Below are 17,456 nucleotides of genomic sequence, written 5' to 3' on the forward strand. Positions count from 1 at the left end.
TGCGAGAGGCTGTGGGTGTGCAAGGGGGTGTGCAAGGCTGTGGGTGTGCGAGGGGGTGTGCGAGGCCGTGGGTGTGTGAGGGGTATGTGAGGGGGGTGTGACACTGTGGGCGTGCAAGGGGGTGTGCGAGGCTGGGAAGAGCTGTGCAAGGGGGTGTGTGAGGCTGTGGGTGTGCAAGGGGGTGTGCGAGGGGGTGTGACACTGTGGGTGTGCAAGGGGGTGTGCAAGGGAGTGTGACTGGGTGTGCCACTGTGGGAGTGCAAGAGGATGTGCAAGGGAGTGTGACACTGCGGGTGTGCAAGGGGTGTGTGAGGGGATGTGACACTGTGGGTGCGAGGGGGTGTGACACTGTGGGAGTGCAAGGGGTGTGTGCGAGGGGGTGTGACACTGGGCGTGCAAGAGGTGTGACACTGTGGGTGTGCAAGGGGGTGTGACACTGCGGGTGTGACACTGGGTGTGCAAGAGGTGTGACACTGTGGGTGTGCAAGGGGGTGTGACACTGCGGGTGTGACACTGGGCGTGCAAGGCCCGGCTCTGCTCCCCGTCCCCGCCCCCCCCCAGCAGCCGCCGCTCCCAATTTCTCTCTATTTTATCTTAAAATTCGCTTTACATGTAAAATACAAAAATAAGCCCCAGGATGGGGGGGGGGGGGGGTCCCCCCTTGACACACACCCCCCCCTTTGCCCCCCAACTTCCCCCGGCTCCAGGGGACCCCCCCAGGGGACACAGGAGAGGGTGATTTTTTGGGGGGGGGCTGTGCTGTGTCGTCCCCCCCCCACACCCCCCCCCGAGGTAGTCAGTGCGATGGGGGGGGGGACAACAGTGTGTTTGGGGGGGGGGGGGGGGGGTGTGACAGTGTGTGACAGGCTCAGATTGACACCGGGGGGGGCAACAGCAAGGGGGGGTGACTCATGTTTTGGGTCCCTGTCCGTGTGTGTCCCCCCCCCAAAAAAAAAAAAAAAAAAAAGCTGCTTGGGGGGGGAAGTGGGGACCCTCATACCTCACCCTGCGGGGGGGGGCATTAGTGTTATGGGGGGGCACCCAAGGGGGTTCCTGGGGCCCCCCCCTCAGTAGTGGGTACAGCTCTGGGTAAGGGGGGGGGGGTCTTCAGGCCCAGGGTGGGGGGTTTAGAGGGCTCCCATATTTTGGGGGGGGGCCCCAAAAAATTGTGAGGGCAGCAAAGCCCATAGAGAGACCCCCCAGGATTTTTTGGGGGGGGAGGACCCATATTGGGGGGGGGGGCGTGGCACAAAATAGTGTGTGGGGGTCCCAGGTTGTAGTGGTGGTCCCATGTGGGGGGGGGGTGTGGGTCTAGATGTTGGGGGGGGGGCACCCAGGATGTGGGGGGGGGGTCCCAGGATATAGTGGGGGGGGGGGGGGGGGTCAGGTAATTTGGGGGGGGTTGGAGTTGGGGTGGGGGCACCCAGGTCCACTGGGGGGTCATGGGAAGGTTGGGGGGGGGGGGTCGTTGGGGTGAGGGCTTTTTTTCGGGGGGGGGGGGAGCCCCATTTTCAAATTTGGGGGCGGGGGGGGGGGGGGGTCTGCAATCATTTGAGCCAGGGGGGGGACGACACACCCCAGCCTGTGGCAATCGGGGGGGGGGGGGGGGGATCCCCCAATCCCAGGGGGGGTCCCCGGTGCCGGGGGGGGTCTCCGGCGGGGTGGGGGGGCCCCCTAGCAGCGCCCCACCTTGGCGTCGCCGATCGCCCCCCAGACGTCGAAGACGAACTCGTCGGGGAAAGCGAAATCCCCGAGTTGGGCGTCGAGGGCCTGGGCCAGCGCGTCGGGGTCCCGGGCGTCCCGGCCCAGCTCCACCATGGTGGCGGCTGCGGGGACACGGGACGCTCAGGGGACAGTGGGGACACTCAGGGGACAGTGGGGATAGCTTGGGGACAATGGGGACACAGGGATGCCCAAGGGACAATGGGGACACTCAGGGGACACGGGGATACCCAGGGGACAGTGGGGACACTCGGGGGACACAGAGATACCCAGGGGACAATGGGGACGCTCAGGGGACAGTGGGGACACTCAGGGGACAGTGGGGATAGCTTGGGGACAATGGGGACACAGGGATGCCCAAGGGACAATGGGGACACTCAGGGGACACGGGGACGCTCAGGGGACAGTGGGGACACTCGAGGGACAGTGGGGACACTCGGGGGACAGTGGGAATAGCTTGGGGACAATGGGGACACAGGGATGCCCAAGGGACAGTGGGGACACTCAGGGGACACAGATATACCCAGGGGACAGTGGGGACACTCCGGGGACAGTGGGGACACTCAGGGGACACGGGGATACCCGGGGGACAATGAGGACACAGGGATACCCAGGGGACAATGGGGACACTCAGGGGACAGTGGGGACACTCAGGGGACAGTGGGGACACTCGGGGGACAGTGGGAATAGCTTGGGGACAATGGGGACACAGGGATGCCCAAGGGACAATGGGGACACTCAGGGGACACGGGGATACCCCGGGGACAGTGGGGACACTCAGGGGACACAGAGATATCCAGGGGACAATGGGGACACTCGGGGGACACAGGGACGCTCGGGGGACAGTGGGAATAGCTTGGGGACAATGGGGACACGGGGATGCCCAAGGGACAATGGGGACACTCAGGGGACACAGGGATACCCAGGGGACAATGGGGACGCTCGGGGGACAGTGGGGACACTCGGGGGACACAGGGATACCCGGGGGACAATGAGGACACAGGGATACCCAGGGGACAATGGGGACACTCAGGGGACAGTGGGGATGCTCAGGGGACACAGGGATACCTGGGGGACAATGGGGACACTCAGGGGACAGTGGGGACACAGGGATACCCGGGGGACAATGGGGACACTCAGGGGACAGGGGGGACATGAGGATACCTGGGGGACAATGGGGACACTCAGGGGACAGTGGGGACACTCAGGGGACACGGGGATACCCGGGGGACAGTGAGGATACAGGGATACCCAGGGGACAATGGGGACACTCAGGGGACATGGGGATACCGGGGAGACAATGGGGACACCCAGGGGACAATGGGGACACTTGGGGGACACAGGGATACCCAGGGGACAGTGGAGATACTTGGGGGACAATGGGGACACTCCAGACACTCAGGGGACATGGGGATATCCAGGGGACCCAGGGGACAATTGGGTCCCACTTGGGACACTCGGGGGACATGGGGATACCCAGGGGACAAGGCCAAGCTCCACCACGGTGGTGGCTGTGGGGACACAGGGACACTCAGGGGACAATGGGGACACTCAGGGGACAGGGCCAAGCTCCACCACGGTGGCAGCTGTGGGGACACAGGGACACAGGGATACCCAGGGGACAAGGGGGACAATTGGGGGGACACTTGAAGGGGACATGCCCAAGCTCCACCATGGTGGCAGCTGCGGGGACATAAGGACACTCAGGGGACAATGGGGACACTTGCGAAGACACAGGGACACTCGGGGGACAATGGGGACACGAGGGGGGAAAAATGGGGACATGACGGGGGACAAGACCAAGCTCCACCTTGGTTGGTGGCTGGGGGGGGACAATGGGGGACACTCAGGGGACATGGGGACACGCAGTGGACAATGGGGGGACAGTGGGGGGGACATGGGGACGCTCAGGTGACAATGGGGGACACTCAGGTGACACCCGGGGGACAATGAGGGACCTGGCCCAGCTCCCCCATGGTGGCAACTGTGGGGACATGGGGACACTGTGGGGACAGCCAGCACCTTGGGGGGGGGGGGGCAGGGGGTGTCCCACAGCCTGAGGGGACCTGTATCACCCCGGGGGGGTCCCGGGGGGTCCCCAACCCCCCAAAAGAGGGGGAGGGGGGGAAGGGGGAGCCCAGGGGGCCAACAGGGCCTGGGCTGGGGGGCTCCAGCACCTGTGGGGCAGGGGGGGGTACAGAACTTGCAGTGGGGTGGGTCAGAAGGGTCCCCAACACCCCGGGGGGGTCCCCTCAGGCCGGGGGGGTCCCTGGGGGGGGTCCCCAGCCCCGTAAGAGGATGCAGGGGGGGGGCACCCAGGGGACTGATGGGACCTGGGCTGGGGGGCTGCAGAACCCTGGAGGGGGGGGGGGGCAATACAAAGCTTGCAGTGGGGTGGGTGAGGAGGGTCCCCAGAGGGTCCCCAACACCCCGGGGGGGTCCCCTCAGGCCGGGGGGGTCCCAGAGGGACCCCCCAAGAGGACGCGGCGGGGGGGCACCCAGGGCACGGATGGGACCTGGGCTGGGGGATGGCTGGGGGGGGTGGGGGAAGCGGTGCAGAACTTGCAGTGGGTCAGAAGGGTCCCCAACACCCCGGGGGGGGTCCCCTCAGGCCGGGGGGGTCCCGGGGGGGTCCCCAGCCCCCCCCCGCTCACCCAGCTCGCTGTCCCGGATGCCCATGTAACTCTCCAGCAGATCGTCCACCTTGGCCACGGCTCGTTCCTCGAAGGCTGAGGGCTGGGGGGGGGGACACACACACAATGGGGGGGTCCGGGAGGGTCCTGAGGATGTGGGGGGGGCTGTGTGTGTCCCCCATTGCCCCCCCCCCCCCCGTGGGGTTCCCTACCTGCTCCTCGACGGTGGCGGGTCCCCGGGCGCGGAGGCGCAGGGTGCCCCGGCCGGTGCCCAGCTGGGGGCCCCCGCCGCGGCCCCCCCCGCCCCGCGGGCCGATCATGTCTGAAAGGATAAAGGGAGGATTTAGGGGGGGGCCTGTGAATTATCGGGGGGGCTGTTAATGATTGGGGGACCCCCCCTTGGGCTTAAAACCAACTGTACTCCCCCCTGGGTGGGGTGGGGGGGCCCAAACCAGCCCCAGAGCACACCAGAGTGGGAGGGAGCAGGTTTGGGGGGGCTCCATAGTGCCCCCCCATCAGTTTTGGGGTACCCCCCTCAAGGTATAGGGGCCCCATCAGTTCCTTGTTTGGGTATTGGGGTCCCCCTATCCCCTCCCCAGGGTTAGGGGGGGCCCTCAGCTCCTCATTGGGTTGGGGGAGCCCCTCTGCTACCCCCCCCTTGGGTTTTGGGGTTCCCCCCAGCACTGGGGGTCCCCAACAGACCCCCCTTGGGTTTTGGGGTCCCCCCCAGCACTGGGGGTCCCAACAGACCCCCCCTTGGGTTTTGGGGTTCCCCCCAGCACTGGGGGTCCCTTACAGACCCCCCCTTGGGTTTTGGGGTCCCCCCCAGCACTGGGGGTCCCCAACAGACCCCTCCCTTGGGTTTTGGGGTCCCCCCAGCACTGGGGGTCCCCATCAGACCCCTCCCTTGGGTTTTGGGGTTCCCCCCAGCACTGGGGGTCCCCAACAGACCCCTCCCTTGGGTTTTGGGGTTCCCCCCAGCACTGGGGGTCCCCAACAGACTCCCCCTTGGGTTTTGGGGTTCCCCCCAGCACTGGGGGTCCCCATCAGACCCCTCCCAGGTTTTGGGGTCCCCCCAGCACTGGGGGTCCCTTACAGACCCCCCCTTGGGTTTTGGGGTCCTCTCCAGCACTGGGGGTCCCTTACAGACCCCTCCCAGGTTTTGGGGTCCCCCCCAGGCTGTGCATCAGCCCCTGCCCCCCCCCTCCTTAGATCTCAAGGGTTCCCCCCAAGACTTTGGGGGTGCCCCCCCATGTTGGTAAGGGGGTGTCTCTAAGGTGCCTCCTCCACCTCCCCAACTTTCGACGCTCCCCCCCCCCCCTTACTGGTGGGACTCCCAGTACTCCCAGTAACCCACGGGGACGGGGGACACGTGTGTGTGTCCCCACGTGTCCCCCGTCCCCCCAGACAAGGCGGTGGCTGCCCACGAGATGCCCACGGAGGGACACACCCCCCCCCCCAGTCCCCAACCCCTCTCTCCCCGGTTTCCCAGTGCTCCCAGTGCTCCCAGTCGGGGCTCACCGAAGGCCTTGCGGGGCTCGGTCAGCTGGAGGGCGAAGGTGCGGCCGCGGGGCAAGTCCTTCAGCATTTTGGCCACCTCGTAGTGGCGGGCGCCCACCAGGCTGCGCCCGTCGATGGCCTCGATCATGTCCCCGACGCTGATCACCGGGATCCGGTCGATGACGCTGCCCTCGCGGATCCGCTGCGGGGTGGGGGCACCGGGGGGGTCACCCCCGGGACACCTACAGTGCTCGGGGAGCACCTGGGGGCCACCACGGGCCCCCCCAGTGTGGGCATGGGGGTCCCCAGGTGCCCCCCCCAGTCCTACAGTGGCTCGGGGAGCACCTGGGGGCCACCACGGGCCCCCCCAGTGTGGGCATGGGGGTCCCCAGGTGCCCCCCCCAGTCCTACAGTGGCTCGGGGACCCCATGGGGGCCACCACGGACCCCCCCAGTGTGGGCATGGGGGTCCCCAGGTGCCCCCCCCCAGTCCTACAGTGGCTCAGGGACCCCCTGGGGGCCACTATGGACCCCCCCCAGTGGGGGCACGGGGGTCCGCAGGTCCCCCCACAGTGGCTCAGGGATCACCCAAAGGTCCCCAGCGCCCCCCCCCCCCCCCCCCAGCCCCGCAGTGACTCAGGGAGCACCCGGGGACCACCATGGTCCCCCCCAGTGTGGGCAGGGATGTCCCCAGGTCCCCTCCCTACTCCCACACCAACTCAGGAACCCCCCCAAGATGACCCCACATGGCCCCCCCTCAACTCTCAGAGACATCCCTTGGCGTCCTCCTTCCCCATCCCCACGTTGACCTGGCCAACACCCAAGATGTCCCCATGTCCCCCCCAGACCCAGGGCAGCTCAGGGACCACCCGGGGGTCCCCAGGTCCCCCCCTTGCCCCACACCAACTCAGGAACCCCCCCAAGATGACCCCACATGGCCCCCCCTCAACTCTCAGAGACATCCCTTGGCGTCCTCCTTCCCCATCCCCACGTTGACCTGGCCAACACCCAAGATGTCCCCATGTCCCCCCCAGACCCAGGGCAGCTCAGGGACCACCCGGGGGTCCCCAGGTCCCCCCCTTGCCCCACACCAACTCAGGAACCCCCCCAAGATGACCCCACATGGCCCCCCCTCAACTCTCAGAGACATCCCTTGGCGTCCTCCTTCCCCATCCCCACGTTGACCTGGCCAACACCCAAGATGTCCCCATGTCCCCCCCAGACCCAGGGCAGCTCAGGGACCACCCGGGGGTCCCCAGGTCCCCCCCTTGCCCCACACCAACTCAGGAACCCCCCCAAGATGACCCCACATGCCCCCCCCCAACTCTCAGAGACATCCCTTGGCGTCCTCCTTCCCCATCCCCACGTTGACTTGGCCAACACCCAAGACGTCTCCACAACCCCAGGGTGTCTCCAGACCCTCTTTGGGCACCCGTACCCGGTGACAACGCGCGTGTCCCCCCCACCCAAGGGTGTCACCTTGATGAAGGCGTAGCCGGCGCCGTTGTCGGTGATGGTGAGACCCAAAGCCTCCTCCGACTTGAAGACCTCGACCTCCTTGCGCTGACCCTTGGTGTGGGCGAAGATAAAGTCCTCGAGGCCGATTTGACCCCCCAAGAGCTTCTCCATGTCCACCTTGTGGGTGTTGAGGGTGCAGAACATCACCTGGACACGGCAGAGGCGTCACCACCCATGGTGGGGGGGGGTCCCAGGGGGAGTTTTGGGGTGTCAAAGAGAGGATTTGGGGGTTTCAGGGGTCATGGGAGAGGTTTTGGGGGGGGATCTTGGAGGTACTTTGGGGTGGAAAGGACCCGGTTGATGTGGGAGATTTTGGGGACATGGGGGACCCTTCTGCTCCTTGGGGACACCCAGGACACTTCTGGGGGACATGTTAGATGTGGGGGATCTCCTTAGGGACCCAGGAGACCCCTCTGCTTGGGGACACCCCTTGAGGGGACACATGGGACCCCTCTTCTTGGGGACACCCAAGACACACCTGGGGACAACCAGGGACACCCCTTGAGGGGACACATGGGACCCCTCTTCTTGGGGACACCCAAGACACACCTGGGGACACCCAGGGACACCCCTTGAGGGGACACATGGGACCCCTCTTCTTGGGGACACCCAAGACACACCTGGGGACACCCCCTGGGGGACATGTGGGACCCTCTTCTTGGGGACACCCAGAGATACCCCAGAGACAAGGGGGATCCCCCCCATTGGGGACACACAGGACACACTTAGGGGATATGTGGGACCCCCCCCCGCATCCCTGGGGTCCCCCCTCCCCATCACCCAGCCCTGGGGTCCCCTCCCCTCCTCCAGGTGTCCCCAATGTCCCCTCCAGGGTTCTGTCCCTCAGCTCCCACCCCCCCCCTTTCCCCCCAGCACCCAGGGGTGCCCAAAACCCCTCCGGGTGCCCATCCCTCAGCCCCCCAGTACCCCCCCGGCACCCAGGGGTGCCCCAAATCCCTCTGGGTGCTCTGTCCTTGAGTCCCACCCCCCCCCCCCCTTGCCCCCCAAACCGCTCTGGGTGCCCTGTCCTTGAGCCTCCCCCATCTCCCAGTGCCCCCCAGTACCCAGGGGTGCCCCCAAACCACTCTGGGTGCCCCGTCCTTGAGCCTCCCCCATCTCCCAGTGCCCCCCAGTACCCAGGGGTGCCCCCAAACCACTCTGGGTGCCCTGTCCTTGAGCGTCCCCCATCTCCCAGTGCCCCCCAGTACCCAGGGGTGCCCCCAAACCACTCTGGGTGCCCTGTCCTTGAGCCTCCCCCATCTCCCAGTGTCCCCCAGTACCCAGGGGTGCCCCCAAACCACTCTGGGTGCCCTGTCCTTGAGCCTCCCCCATCTCCCAGTGCCCCCCAGTACCGAGGGGTGCCCCCAAACCACTCTGGGTGCCCTGTCCTTGAGCCTCCCCCATCTCCCAGTGCCCCCCAGTACCCAGGGGTGCCCCCAAACCACTCTGGGTGCCCTGTCCTTGAGCCTCCCCCATCTCCCAGTGCCCCCCAGTACCCAGGGGTGCCCCCAAACCACTCTGGGTGCCCTGTCCTTGAGCGTCCCCCATCTCCCAGTGCCCCCCAGTACCCAGGGGTGCCCCCAAACCACTCTGGGTGCCCCGTCCTTGAGCCTCCCCCATCTCCCAGTGCCCCCCAGTACCCAGGGGTGCCCCCAAACCACTCTGGGTGCCCTGTCCTTGAGCCTCCCCCATCTCCCAGTGCCCCCCAGTACCCAGGGGTGCCCCCAACCCACTCTGGGTGCCCTGTCCTTGAGCCTCCCCCATCTCCCAGTGTCCCCCAGTACCCAGGGGTGCCCCCCCCTGCCCCCAGGGGTGCCCCCCCACCTCTCCCGGGGGGATGCGGAAGGCCTCGGCGATCTTGCCGTAGAGCTCGCGGACGTTGGTGAACCCCTCGACGCGGCCCGTGGGGCTCCCGTGCGCCAGCTGCGTGTGGAAAACCAGGCGAGGCCGAAGGGCGGGGGGCGGCGGGGGGAGCCCCGGGGGTGGGGGGCCTCCAGGAGCCCCCACCGACACCCCTGGGGTTTCACCGGCGGCCCCCCCGCGCCCCCCCGCCGCCTCCTCGTTCTCCACCAGCGGCGGGGGCTTCTTGCGGCGGCCCAGGCCCAGCGGCATTTGGGGGGGGGGGGGGAAGTTGTGGGGGGGGGTGTGTGGGGTGACAGCAGAGATTTGGGGGGAGGTGGAGGGGCTGGGTGGGGGGGCTGGGTGCCCCCTCCCCGAGGAGAGGGGGGGTCCTGCGGTGCTTCGGAGGGTGCTAAAATGAGAGAGGGGGAAACTGAGGCACTGGGGGGGGATTGAGGCACCGGGGAGGGAAATTGGGGCGCTGGGGCGGGGGGGAATCGGGGCGCCGGGGGGGGTGGTGGATTCCGGGTGTCCCCGAGTCCCGGATGAACCCGGTGCCGCCGCCCCTACGCCCCCCCCCCGCAGGAATTAGCGAGGCCGGGGCCCGGCCAACCCCCCCCGGAGGCCGGGACAAACCCCCCCCCCCCCCCCTGGATCCGGAACACTCCCCCCGGCTCTGCCCGGTCCCGCTGCCCCCCCCCGGGACCCCACACGCACCCGGAACCCCCCCGGCCGCTCCCTCCCCCCCCCCCCGCCGCTCACCGGCCGGACCCTCCCGCCGGGCGCTGCTGCCGGGAGCGACACTTCCGGGAAGGCGGGGCCAAACCCCGCCCGAACCAATCATCGGCACCGCCCCGTTCCGCCAGCCAATGGGAAGCGCGGCCGGGAAGGGGTGAAGGGGCAGGAAAGGGCTCGGCCGCTCCCGCCCTCCCCCCCCCCCCCCCCCCGCTGTGGGCGACTGGGGAGCGCCCGGCTCCGCCCCCTCCGCGGGTGGGGCCGCCTGCAGCCAATCAGCAGCGAGAGCTGCGAGTCCTCCGCGGCTGGGCGGGGCCAAGAAGGGGGCGGGGCCAAGAAGGGGCGGGGCCAGGGTGTGGGCGAGGCGGGGGAGGGGGGGAAAGGAGACAACACCAGAGCCCCCCCCCTGGGGACAAACCCCCCATTTTTTTTGCCGGGGGGGGGGGGGCAGTGTAGGAACAGACCCTGGGGGGTAATTTTGGGGGGGGGGGGGGGGGGAGCCAGACCCCCATTTTGGGGACAAATCCCTCATTTTTGAGGGCAGGGGGGGTGAGTGTACAAACAGATGCTTGGGGGGGGGGGGGGGGGGGGGGGGGGGGGGGGAAAAGGATACACACCACACCCCCCCCCCCAGACCCCAATTTTGGGGACAAATCCCCCATTTTGGGGGTTCAAGGCGTTTAAGAACAGACACTGGGGCAGGGGGGGTACATTGTACGGGGGGGGGAGGAGGGCCAGCCCCCCACTTTGGGGACAAACCCCCATTTTTGGAGGCGGGCGGGGGGGGAGTGAAGGAACAGATGCAGGGCGGGGGGGGGGGACACCCCAGCCCCCCACTTTGGGGACAAAACCTTTTTTTTTTTTTTTTTTTTTTTTTTTTTTTTGGGGGGGGGGGGGGAAAGAAATGTAGGACCAGACCCCCAGGGAGGGGGGCACATGGTGGGGGGGGGGCAATGACCCACCCAGACCCTCACCTGGGGTGAACACACCATGGGGACAGGTTGGGGGGGGGGGGGGGGGTCACCACGGTGCTATTTGGGGGTGGGGGGTTCCCCCCCCCCCGCCAAAAAAAAAAAAAATGCCAGAGCCGGGCGGAGTTTCAGCGCTTTATACAAAGCCGTACACGTGCGCTCCTGTTGCAGGAACAGACCCTTTTCCGGGCGGTTTTATCCCAAAGGATAAGAGGGGCCCCCCCCGAGCCGCCCGCGGCCCCCCCCCCCCCCCCCAACCCCCCCCCCTTTAGGGTGCTCCCCCCACATCCCCCTATATCCTGGGGGAGGGCACAGTGGGACCCCCCCAGCTCTGGGGGGGGGTAAAGACACCCCAAAGATGAGGGGGGGGCACAAGGGCACCCCCAAAGCATTGTGAGGGGGGTGAGGACACTTGGGGACCCCGAAATAGGGGGACATGGACCCCCCCCCCAGAGGATGGGGGAGGGGGGGGGGGGCAAGGATATGGGGAGCCCTGTGATGGGGGGATGGGAAGAGCTGGGGAGCCCCAAATGATGGGGGGGGGACACACACACACAACACACAATGGACCCCCAAATGACGGGGGGGGGGGGGACGGACACACAACATGGTGGACCCCACAGCCCCAAAGTGGGGGAGCAAGGACACCCCGCCCCCCCCCAGAGCACAGATGGAGGGGGACACTGGGAGCCCCAACATTTTTTTTTTGGGGGGGGGGACACACCCACACAACAGGACACACAAGGACACCCCGAGGCCACCAGAGCAGAGATTGGGGGGGGGGGACAACAGGGACAAAGACACCAGGAGCCCCAAGAGTGGGGGGGGGTGAGGAACCCCAAAACCCCCAGAGCACAGAGATGAGGGGGGGGGGACACACACAAAGACACCCCAAGATGGAGGTGGGGGAGACGAGAACACCCTGGGACCCCCAAATCCCCGAGATGGGGGGGGCCGGGGGGGGACACAACACACACACAAGGACACCTCAGAACCCCCAAAGCTTTAAAATATGGGGTCAAGGTCACCCCCCTCCCCTCAGCCCCCCCCCCCCCCAAAATGGGGTGGGTGAGGACACCCTGGGGACCCCCCCACTCCCTAAGACTGTGGGGGACACCTCAAGTCCCCCAAAATAGTGGGGGGGGGGCCGCACACACCCCAAAGCTTTAAGACAGGGGGATGACGACACCCCAACGCTCCCCCCCAGACCCCCAAAATGAGGTTGGGGGGGACCCCAAGACCCACCCCCCACCCCTCCAAAAAATCTGGAGGTGTTTGAGGCCCAAACCTGGCCCCCCCCCTCCCTAAGACCAGGTTTGTGGGGGACATGTTGGGAAGGCGGGGAGGGGTGGGGGTGACGGGCAGGATCCTCCAGGAGGGTCTTGGAGGACGGGGGGATCCTGTCTGGGACTTGACCTCGAACTCGATGATGGGTCCGCGCTGGTCGGGGGTGCGGGGAGGGAGGCGCCCATGGTCTTCACCCCGGGGATGCGGCGCTTCACCCCCGGCTTCAGGATGTCCTTGAAGACCATGGGGATGGTGCGGCCGTCCAGCGTGGGGGCGTTGACCGTGCACCCGCAGAGCGCCTGCGGGAGGGGGCGTCACCCCCACTGAGCGCCCGGCACGTCCCACCGCCGCCCAGACCCAAGGACCGACCCCCGGCACACCCCACCGCCGCCCAGACCCAAGGACCGACCCCCGGCACACCCCACCGCCGCCCAGACCCAAGGACCGACCCCCGTCACACCCCACCACCACCCAGACCAACCGGCACGTCCCAACATCCCACCTGGACCCAACAACTGACCCCCATCACACCCCACTGCTGCCCAGACCCAACGACCGACCCCCGTCACACCCCACTGCCACCCAGACCCAACAACCGACCCCCATCACACCCCACCGCCGCCCAGACCCAACAACCGACCCCCGTCACACCCCACCGCCGCCCAGACCAACCGGCACGTCCCAACATCCCGCCCAGACCCAAGGACCGACCACCCGGCACGTCCCACCGCCACCCAGATCAACCGTCACGTCCCAACATCCCACCTGGACCCAACAACCACCACCCATCATGTCCCATCACCCCACCCAGACGCAACAACCAACGACCCATCACACCCCACCGCTGCCCAGACCAACTGTCACGTCCCACCACCCCACGTGGCCCCACCACTGAGCGCCGTCATGGCCCACCACCGCCCAGGCCCACCAGTGACCAACCATTATGTCCCACCACCCCACCTGGACCCACCGACCAACCACCTGTCACATCCCATCACCACCTAGACGCACCAGTGACAACCCACCATGCCCCATCATCACCCAGACCAACTGTGACATCCCACCACCCCACTCAGACCCACCAACCAACCACCCGTTACGGACCACCGCCACCCAGACCAAGCTCCCAACAGCCCATCGCGTCCCATCGCTACCCAGACCCACCAATGACCGCCCGTCATGTCCCATCACCACCCAGCCCAACCACCATGTCCCAACACCCCACCTGGACCCACAGACCAGCCCGGCCTCCACCTCCCCGCCGCCCAGACCAGCCCGGCCTCCACCTCCCCGCCGCCCAGACCAGCCCGGCCTCCACCTCCCCGCCGCCCAGACCAGCCCGGCCTCCACCTCCCCGCCGCCCAGACCAGCCCGGCCTCCACCTCCCCGCCGCCCAGACCAGCCCGGCCTCCACCTCCCCGCCGCCCAGACCAGCCCGGCCTCCACCTCCCCGCCGCCCAGACCAGCCCGGCCTCCACCTCCCCGCCGCCCAGACCAGCCCGGCCTCCACCTCCCCGCCGCCCAGACCAGCCCGGCCTCCACCTCCCCGCCGCCCAGACCAGCCCGGCCTCCACCTCCCCGCCGCCCAGACCAGCCCGGCCTCCACCTCCCCGCCGCCCAGACCAGCCCGGCCTCCACCTCCCCGCCGCCCAGACCAGCCCGGCCTCCACCTCCCCGCCGCCCAGACCAGCCCGGCCTCCACCTCCCCGCCGCCCAGACCAGCCCGGCCTCCACCTCCCCGCCGCCCAGACCAGCCCGGCCTCCACCTCCCCGCCGCCCAGACCAGCCCGGCCTCCACCTCCCCGCCGCCCAGACCAGCCCGGCCTCCACCTCCCCGCCGCCCAGACCAGCCCGCCCCATTCTGACTACCCACCCACCCACCTCGCGGAGGCTGATCTTCGCCGGGTAGACAATGTCCGAGCCTTCCCGGCGGAAGACGCCGTGGGGTTTGTCTTTGAGGACAAAGACGACGTCAGCCGGGATGTTGTTGGGGGTCTGGTCGCCCTCCTTGGGGAAGGTGATCTTGGTGCCCTCCTTCCAACCTCGCTTCACCTCGATGGTGAGGATCTTGTCCTCGTTACGCACCGTCTTCCCGTCGGGATTGAGACGTTTGTGGGAGATTTTCATCTTTTTGGTGCAACCGCTGTAAATCTCCTCCAGGGAGACCTTCAGGTCGTAGAGAACTGGGGGGTCTTGCTTACGGCAGGCGCCTTCCGCCCCCCCCCGACCCCGGGGGAAACCGACGCTACCGAAACCCCCCACGTGAAAAGTGGTGAAAGTGTCGTCGCCGTCCTCGTCGTCCCCGTTGCGTTGAACGAAGAAGGTGTCGAAGGGGTTGCGACCGTCGAAGAATTCGGCGAACATGGCGTGGGGGTCGCCCCGGAAGGTGTAGGTGAAAGTGGGGCCATTGGACCCCCCCGGGCCTGCGGTGGGGGCTCCCCCTTTCAGCCCTAGAAAATGAGGGAGAAGGGGGAAGGTGCTTGTTAGACACACACACACCCCCGGATGCCGGAGGAGGCCCCCGGTTGGTCGCCGAAGCGCCCCGGCGCGTTCCTGGTCAGGGCAGGGCGTGGGGCGAGACGCGGGCAGGGCGTGGGGCAGGCGAGGGTGTGGGGCGGGCGTGGGGCAGGTCTGGCACGGCCCCAGTGCCGGGAGCGGGAACCGGTTCTGCTCGGGCGCCGGAGGACGCGGCGCAGACAGACGCCGCTGACGGCCCCGGCCAGGCCCCAACAGGCCCAGCCGGATCCATCGCTGCCCCCCCCACCCCCCCGACACGCCCCAGCGCGGCTCCTGCCCCCCCCGGGCCCCACAGCCCTGCCAGGCTCCTGGCACCCCCCCACTGCCGCTGCCTGGCCCCCAGCCCCACTGTCTGCCCTCACCCTGCCCCCCCCCCGACCCCCCTCCTCCCTTCACCCTGACCCGCCACCCCCCCCGACCCTTATCACATACTCCCCGCTTCACCCCGGCCCCCTAACCCTGACCCCCCCATCTCCCAGCCTGTCCCCCCACCCCCCTCAATTTGTCTCTTTCCCCCAAATTCCCCCCCACTGTCTGTCCCCCCCAAATCCACCCAGTCTGAACCCCACAGGACCCCCTCCAATGTCTGTCCCCCCAGGATCCCCCCCAAATTCCCCCCGGTCTGTGCCCCCCAGATTATCTGCCCCTCCAGATCCCCCCGGTTTGTCCCCACGAGACCCCCCCCACTGTCTATCCCTCCCCAGATCCCCCTAAATCCCCCCAACACCACCCTCCTCTGTCCCCCCGGATCCTGCCACACACCCCCTAAATCCCCCCCCCACACTGTCTATGCTCCCCAGATCTCCCCAACCCCCCCTGCTCTGCCCTCCTCAGACCCCCTCCCTCACTATCTACCCCCCCAGTCTATCCTTCTCAGACCCCCCCCACACTCTGTCCCCCCCCAAGATCCTACCACACCCCCCCAAATCCCCCCCAGATCCCCCCCACACACACTTTGTCCCCCCCAAGATCCTGCCACACCCCCCCAAATCTCCCCAAACCCCCCTAGATCCCCCTAAACCCCCCCACACACACACTCTGTCCCCCCCAAGATCCTGCCACACCCCCCCAAATCTCCCCAAACCCCCCTAGATCCCCCTAAACCCCCCCCCACACACACTCTGTCCCCCCCAAGATCCTGCCACACCCCCCCAAATCCCCCTAGACCCCCCCAGATCCCCCCACACACACTCTGTCCCCCCCAAGATCCTGCCACACCCCCCAAATCCCCCCAAACCCTCCTAGATCCCCCCCAACCCCCCCAAGATCCTGCCACACCCCCCCAAATCTCCCCAAACCCCCCTAGATCCCCCCAAACCCCCCCACACACACTCTGTCCCCCCCAAGATCCTGCCACACCCCCCCAAATCTCCTCAAACCCCCCTAGATCCCCCCCAACCCCCCCACACACACTCTCTGTCCCCCCCAAGATCCTGCCACACCCCCCCCAATCCCCCCCCGTCTATCCCTCCCCAAATCCCCCCCAAACCCCCCTAGATCCCCCCAAACCCCCACACACACTCTCTGTCCCCCCCAAGATCCTGCCACACCCCCCCAATCCCCCCCCCCGTCTATCCCTCCCCAAATCCCCCCCAAACCCCCCTAGATCCCCCCAACCCCCCCCACACACTCTCTGTCCCCCCCAAGATCCTGCCACACCCCCCCCAATCCCCCCCCACCGTCTATCCCTCCCCAAATCCCCCCCCCACGCCCCTCCCCTCACTCTCTACCCCCCCAAACCCCCCCCCCCAGTGCCGCCGCTCACCCTCCTCCCCATACTTGTCGAAGATCTCCCGTTTCTTGGGGTCGCTGAGGACGTCGTAGGCCTCGGCCACCTCCTTGAAGCGTTCCTCGGCCCCCGGCTCCTTGTTCTTGTCGGGGTGGAAGCGCAGGGCCTGCCGGCGGTACGCCCGCCTCACGTCCTCCCCCGAGGCGCCGCGGGACAGCCCCAGCGTCCGGTAATAATCCTTCCCCATCCCGCCGCCTCCCCCCGCCGCCGCCGCCGCTTCACTGAGGCGATGGCGGAACCTTCCAGAGGCCGCCGCCCGCCTCGCCCCGCCCCCCCGGCGCCGCTCCGCCAATCCGAGAGCGGAACGTGCTGGGAGAAGGGAGTGGCGCGAGGTTGGCGCCTGCGCGGTGGGAGGGGAGGGGTTGGGGGCGGGGTCAGGGTTATGCCACGCCCCTTATTCTACGCCCCGCCCCGGCCCGGCCCGGCTCCCGCTGAGTGTTGTGGTGGAAAGGCGGGGGGGGGGGGGGGTGGGGGGGTGCTTGTCACCCGCAGCCAGCGTCAGCCTGAGGGACAGCCCGTCCCTGTCACCATGGCAACCGTCACCCGGGAGACAATCGTCACTCTGAGGGACAGCTTGTTGTCACCCGCCGTGACAACACTGTCACCTATAGCCACTGTCAACCTGACAGCCTGTCCTTGTCACCCGCCGTGACAACTTTGTCACCCATAGCCACTGTCACCCTGACAGACAGCCTGTCCCTGTCACCTGCCGTGACAAACTTGTCACCCATAGCCACTGTTACCCTGACAGACCACCTGTCCCTGTCACCTGCCGTGACAAACTTGTCACCCATAGCCACTGTTACCCTGACAGACCGCCTGTCCCTGTCACCTGCCGTGACAAACTTGTCACCCATAGCCACTGTCACCCTGACAGACAGCCTGTCCCTGTCACCTGCCGTGACAAACTTGTCACCCATAGCCACTGTCACCCTGACAGACAGCC

General features: G+C 67.6%; 2 protein-coding genes across 3 annotated transcripts; both read right to left on the reverse strand.

The window, feature by feature from the left end:
* Positions 1 to 1,577: 1,577 nt before the first annotated feature.
* Positions 1,578 to 10,015, reverse strand: GIPC1 (GIPC PDZ domain containing family member 1). Of its 2 annotated transcripts, XM_074930033.1 has the most exons (7): positions 9,974 to 10,015; positions 9,197 to 9,295; positions 7,334 to 7,519; positions 5,877 to 6,057; positions 4,568 to 4,677; positions 4,377 to 4,458; positions 1,581 to 1,826 (listed from the first exon to the last, which is right to left on the reverse strand). In XM_074930033.1, exons 3-7 carry the CDS (start codon positions 7,514 to 7,516, stop codon positions 1,675 to 1,677), a joined length of 708 nt encoding a protein of 235 aa, XP_074786134.1. In that variant the 5' UTR covers positions 7,517 to 7,519; positions 9,197 to 9,295; positions 9,974 to 10,015; the 3' UTR covers positions 1,581 to 1,674. The 2 variants fall into 2 exon arrangements, with proteins under 2 accessions (XP_074786133.1, XP_074786134.1); XM_074930032.1 differs by lacking the exon at positions 9,974 to 10,015 and having other exon boundaries at positions 1,578 to 1,826; positions 9,197 to 9,499.
* Positions 10,016 to 11,209: 1,194 nt separating this feature from the next.
* On the reverse strand, positions 11,210 to 16,705 carry DNAJB1 (DnaJ heat shock protein family (Hsp40) member B1). Its single transcript, XM_074929838.1, is given in 6 exon segments — positions 11,210 to 11,248; positions 12,206 to 12,327; positions 12,330 to 12,402; positions 12,405 to 12,503; positions 14,086 to 14,654; positions 16,487 to 16,705. Coding segments are annotated over 6 exon segments (1,113 nt in total). The 5' UTR covers positions 16,698 to 16,705.
* Positions 16,706 to 17,456: the final 751 nt, after the last annotated feature.

The sequence above is a fragment of the Athene noctua genome, chromosome 31, assembly GCF_965140245.1.
Source record: "Athene noctua chromosome 31, bAthNoc1.hap1.1, whole genome shotgun sequence".
In the NCBI taxonomy this organism is placed as follows: domain Eukaryota; kingdom Metazoa; phylum Chordata; class Aves; order Strigiformes; family Strigidae; genus Athene; species Athene noctua.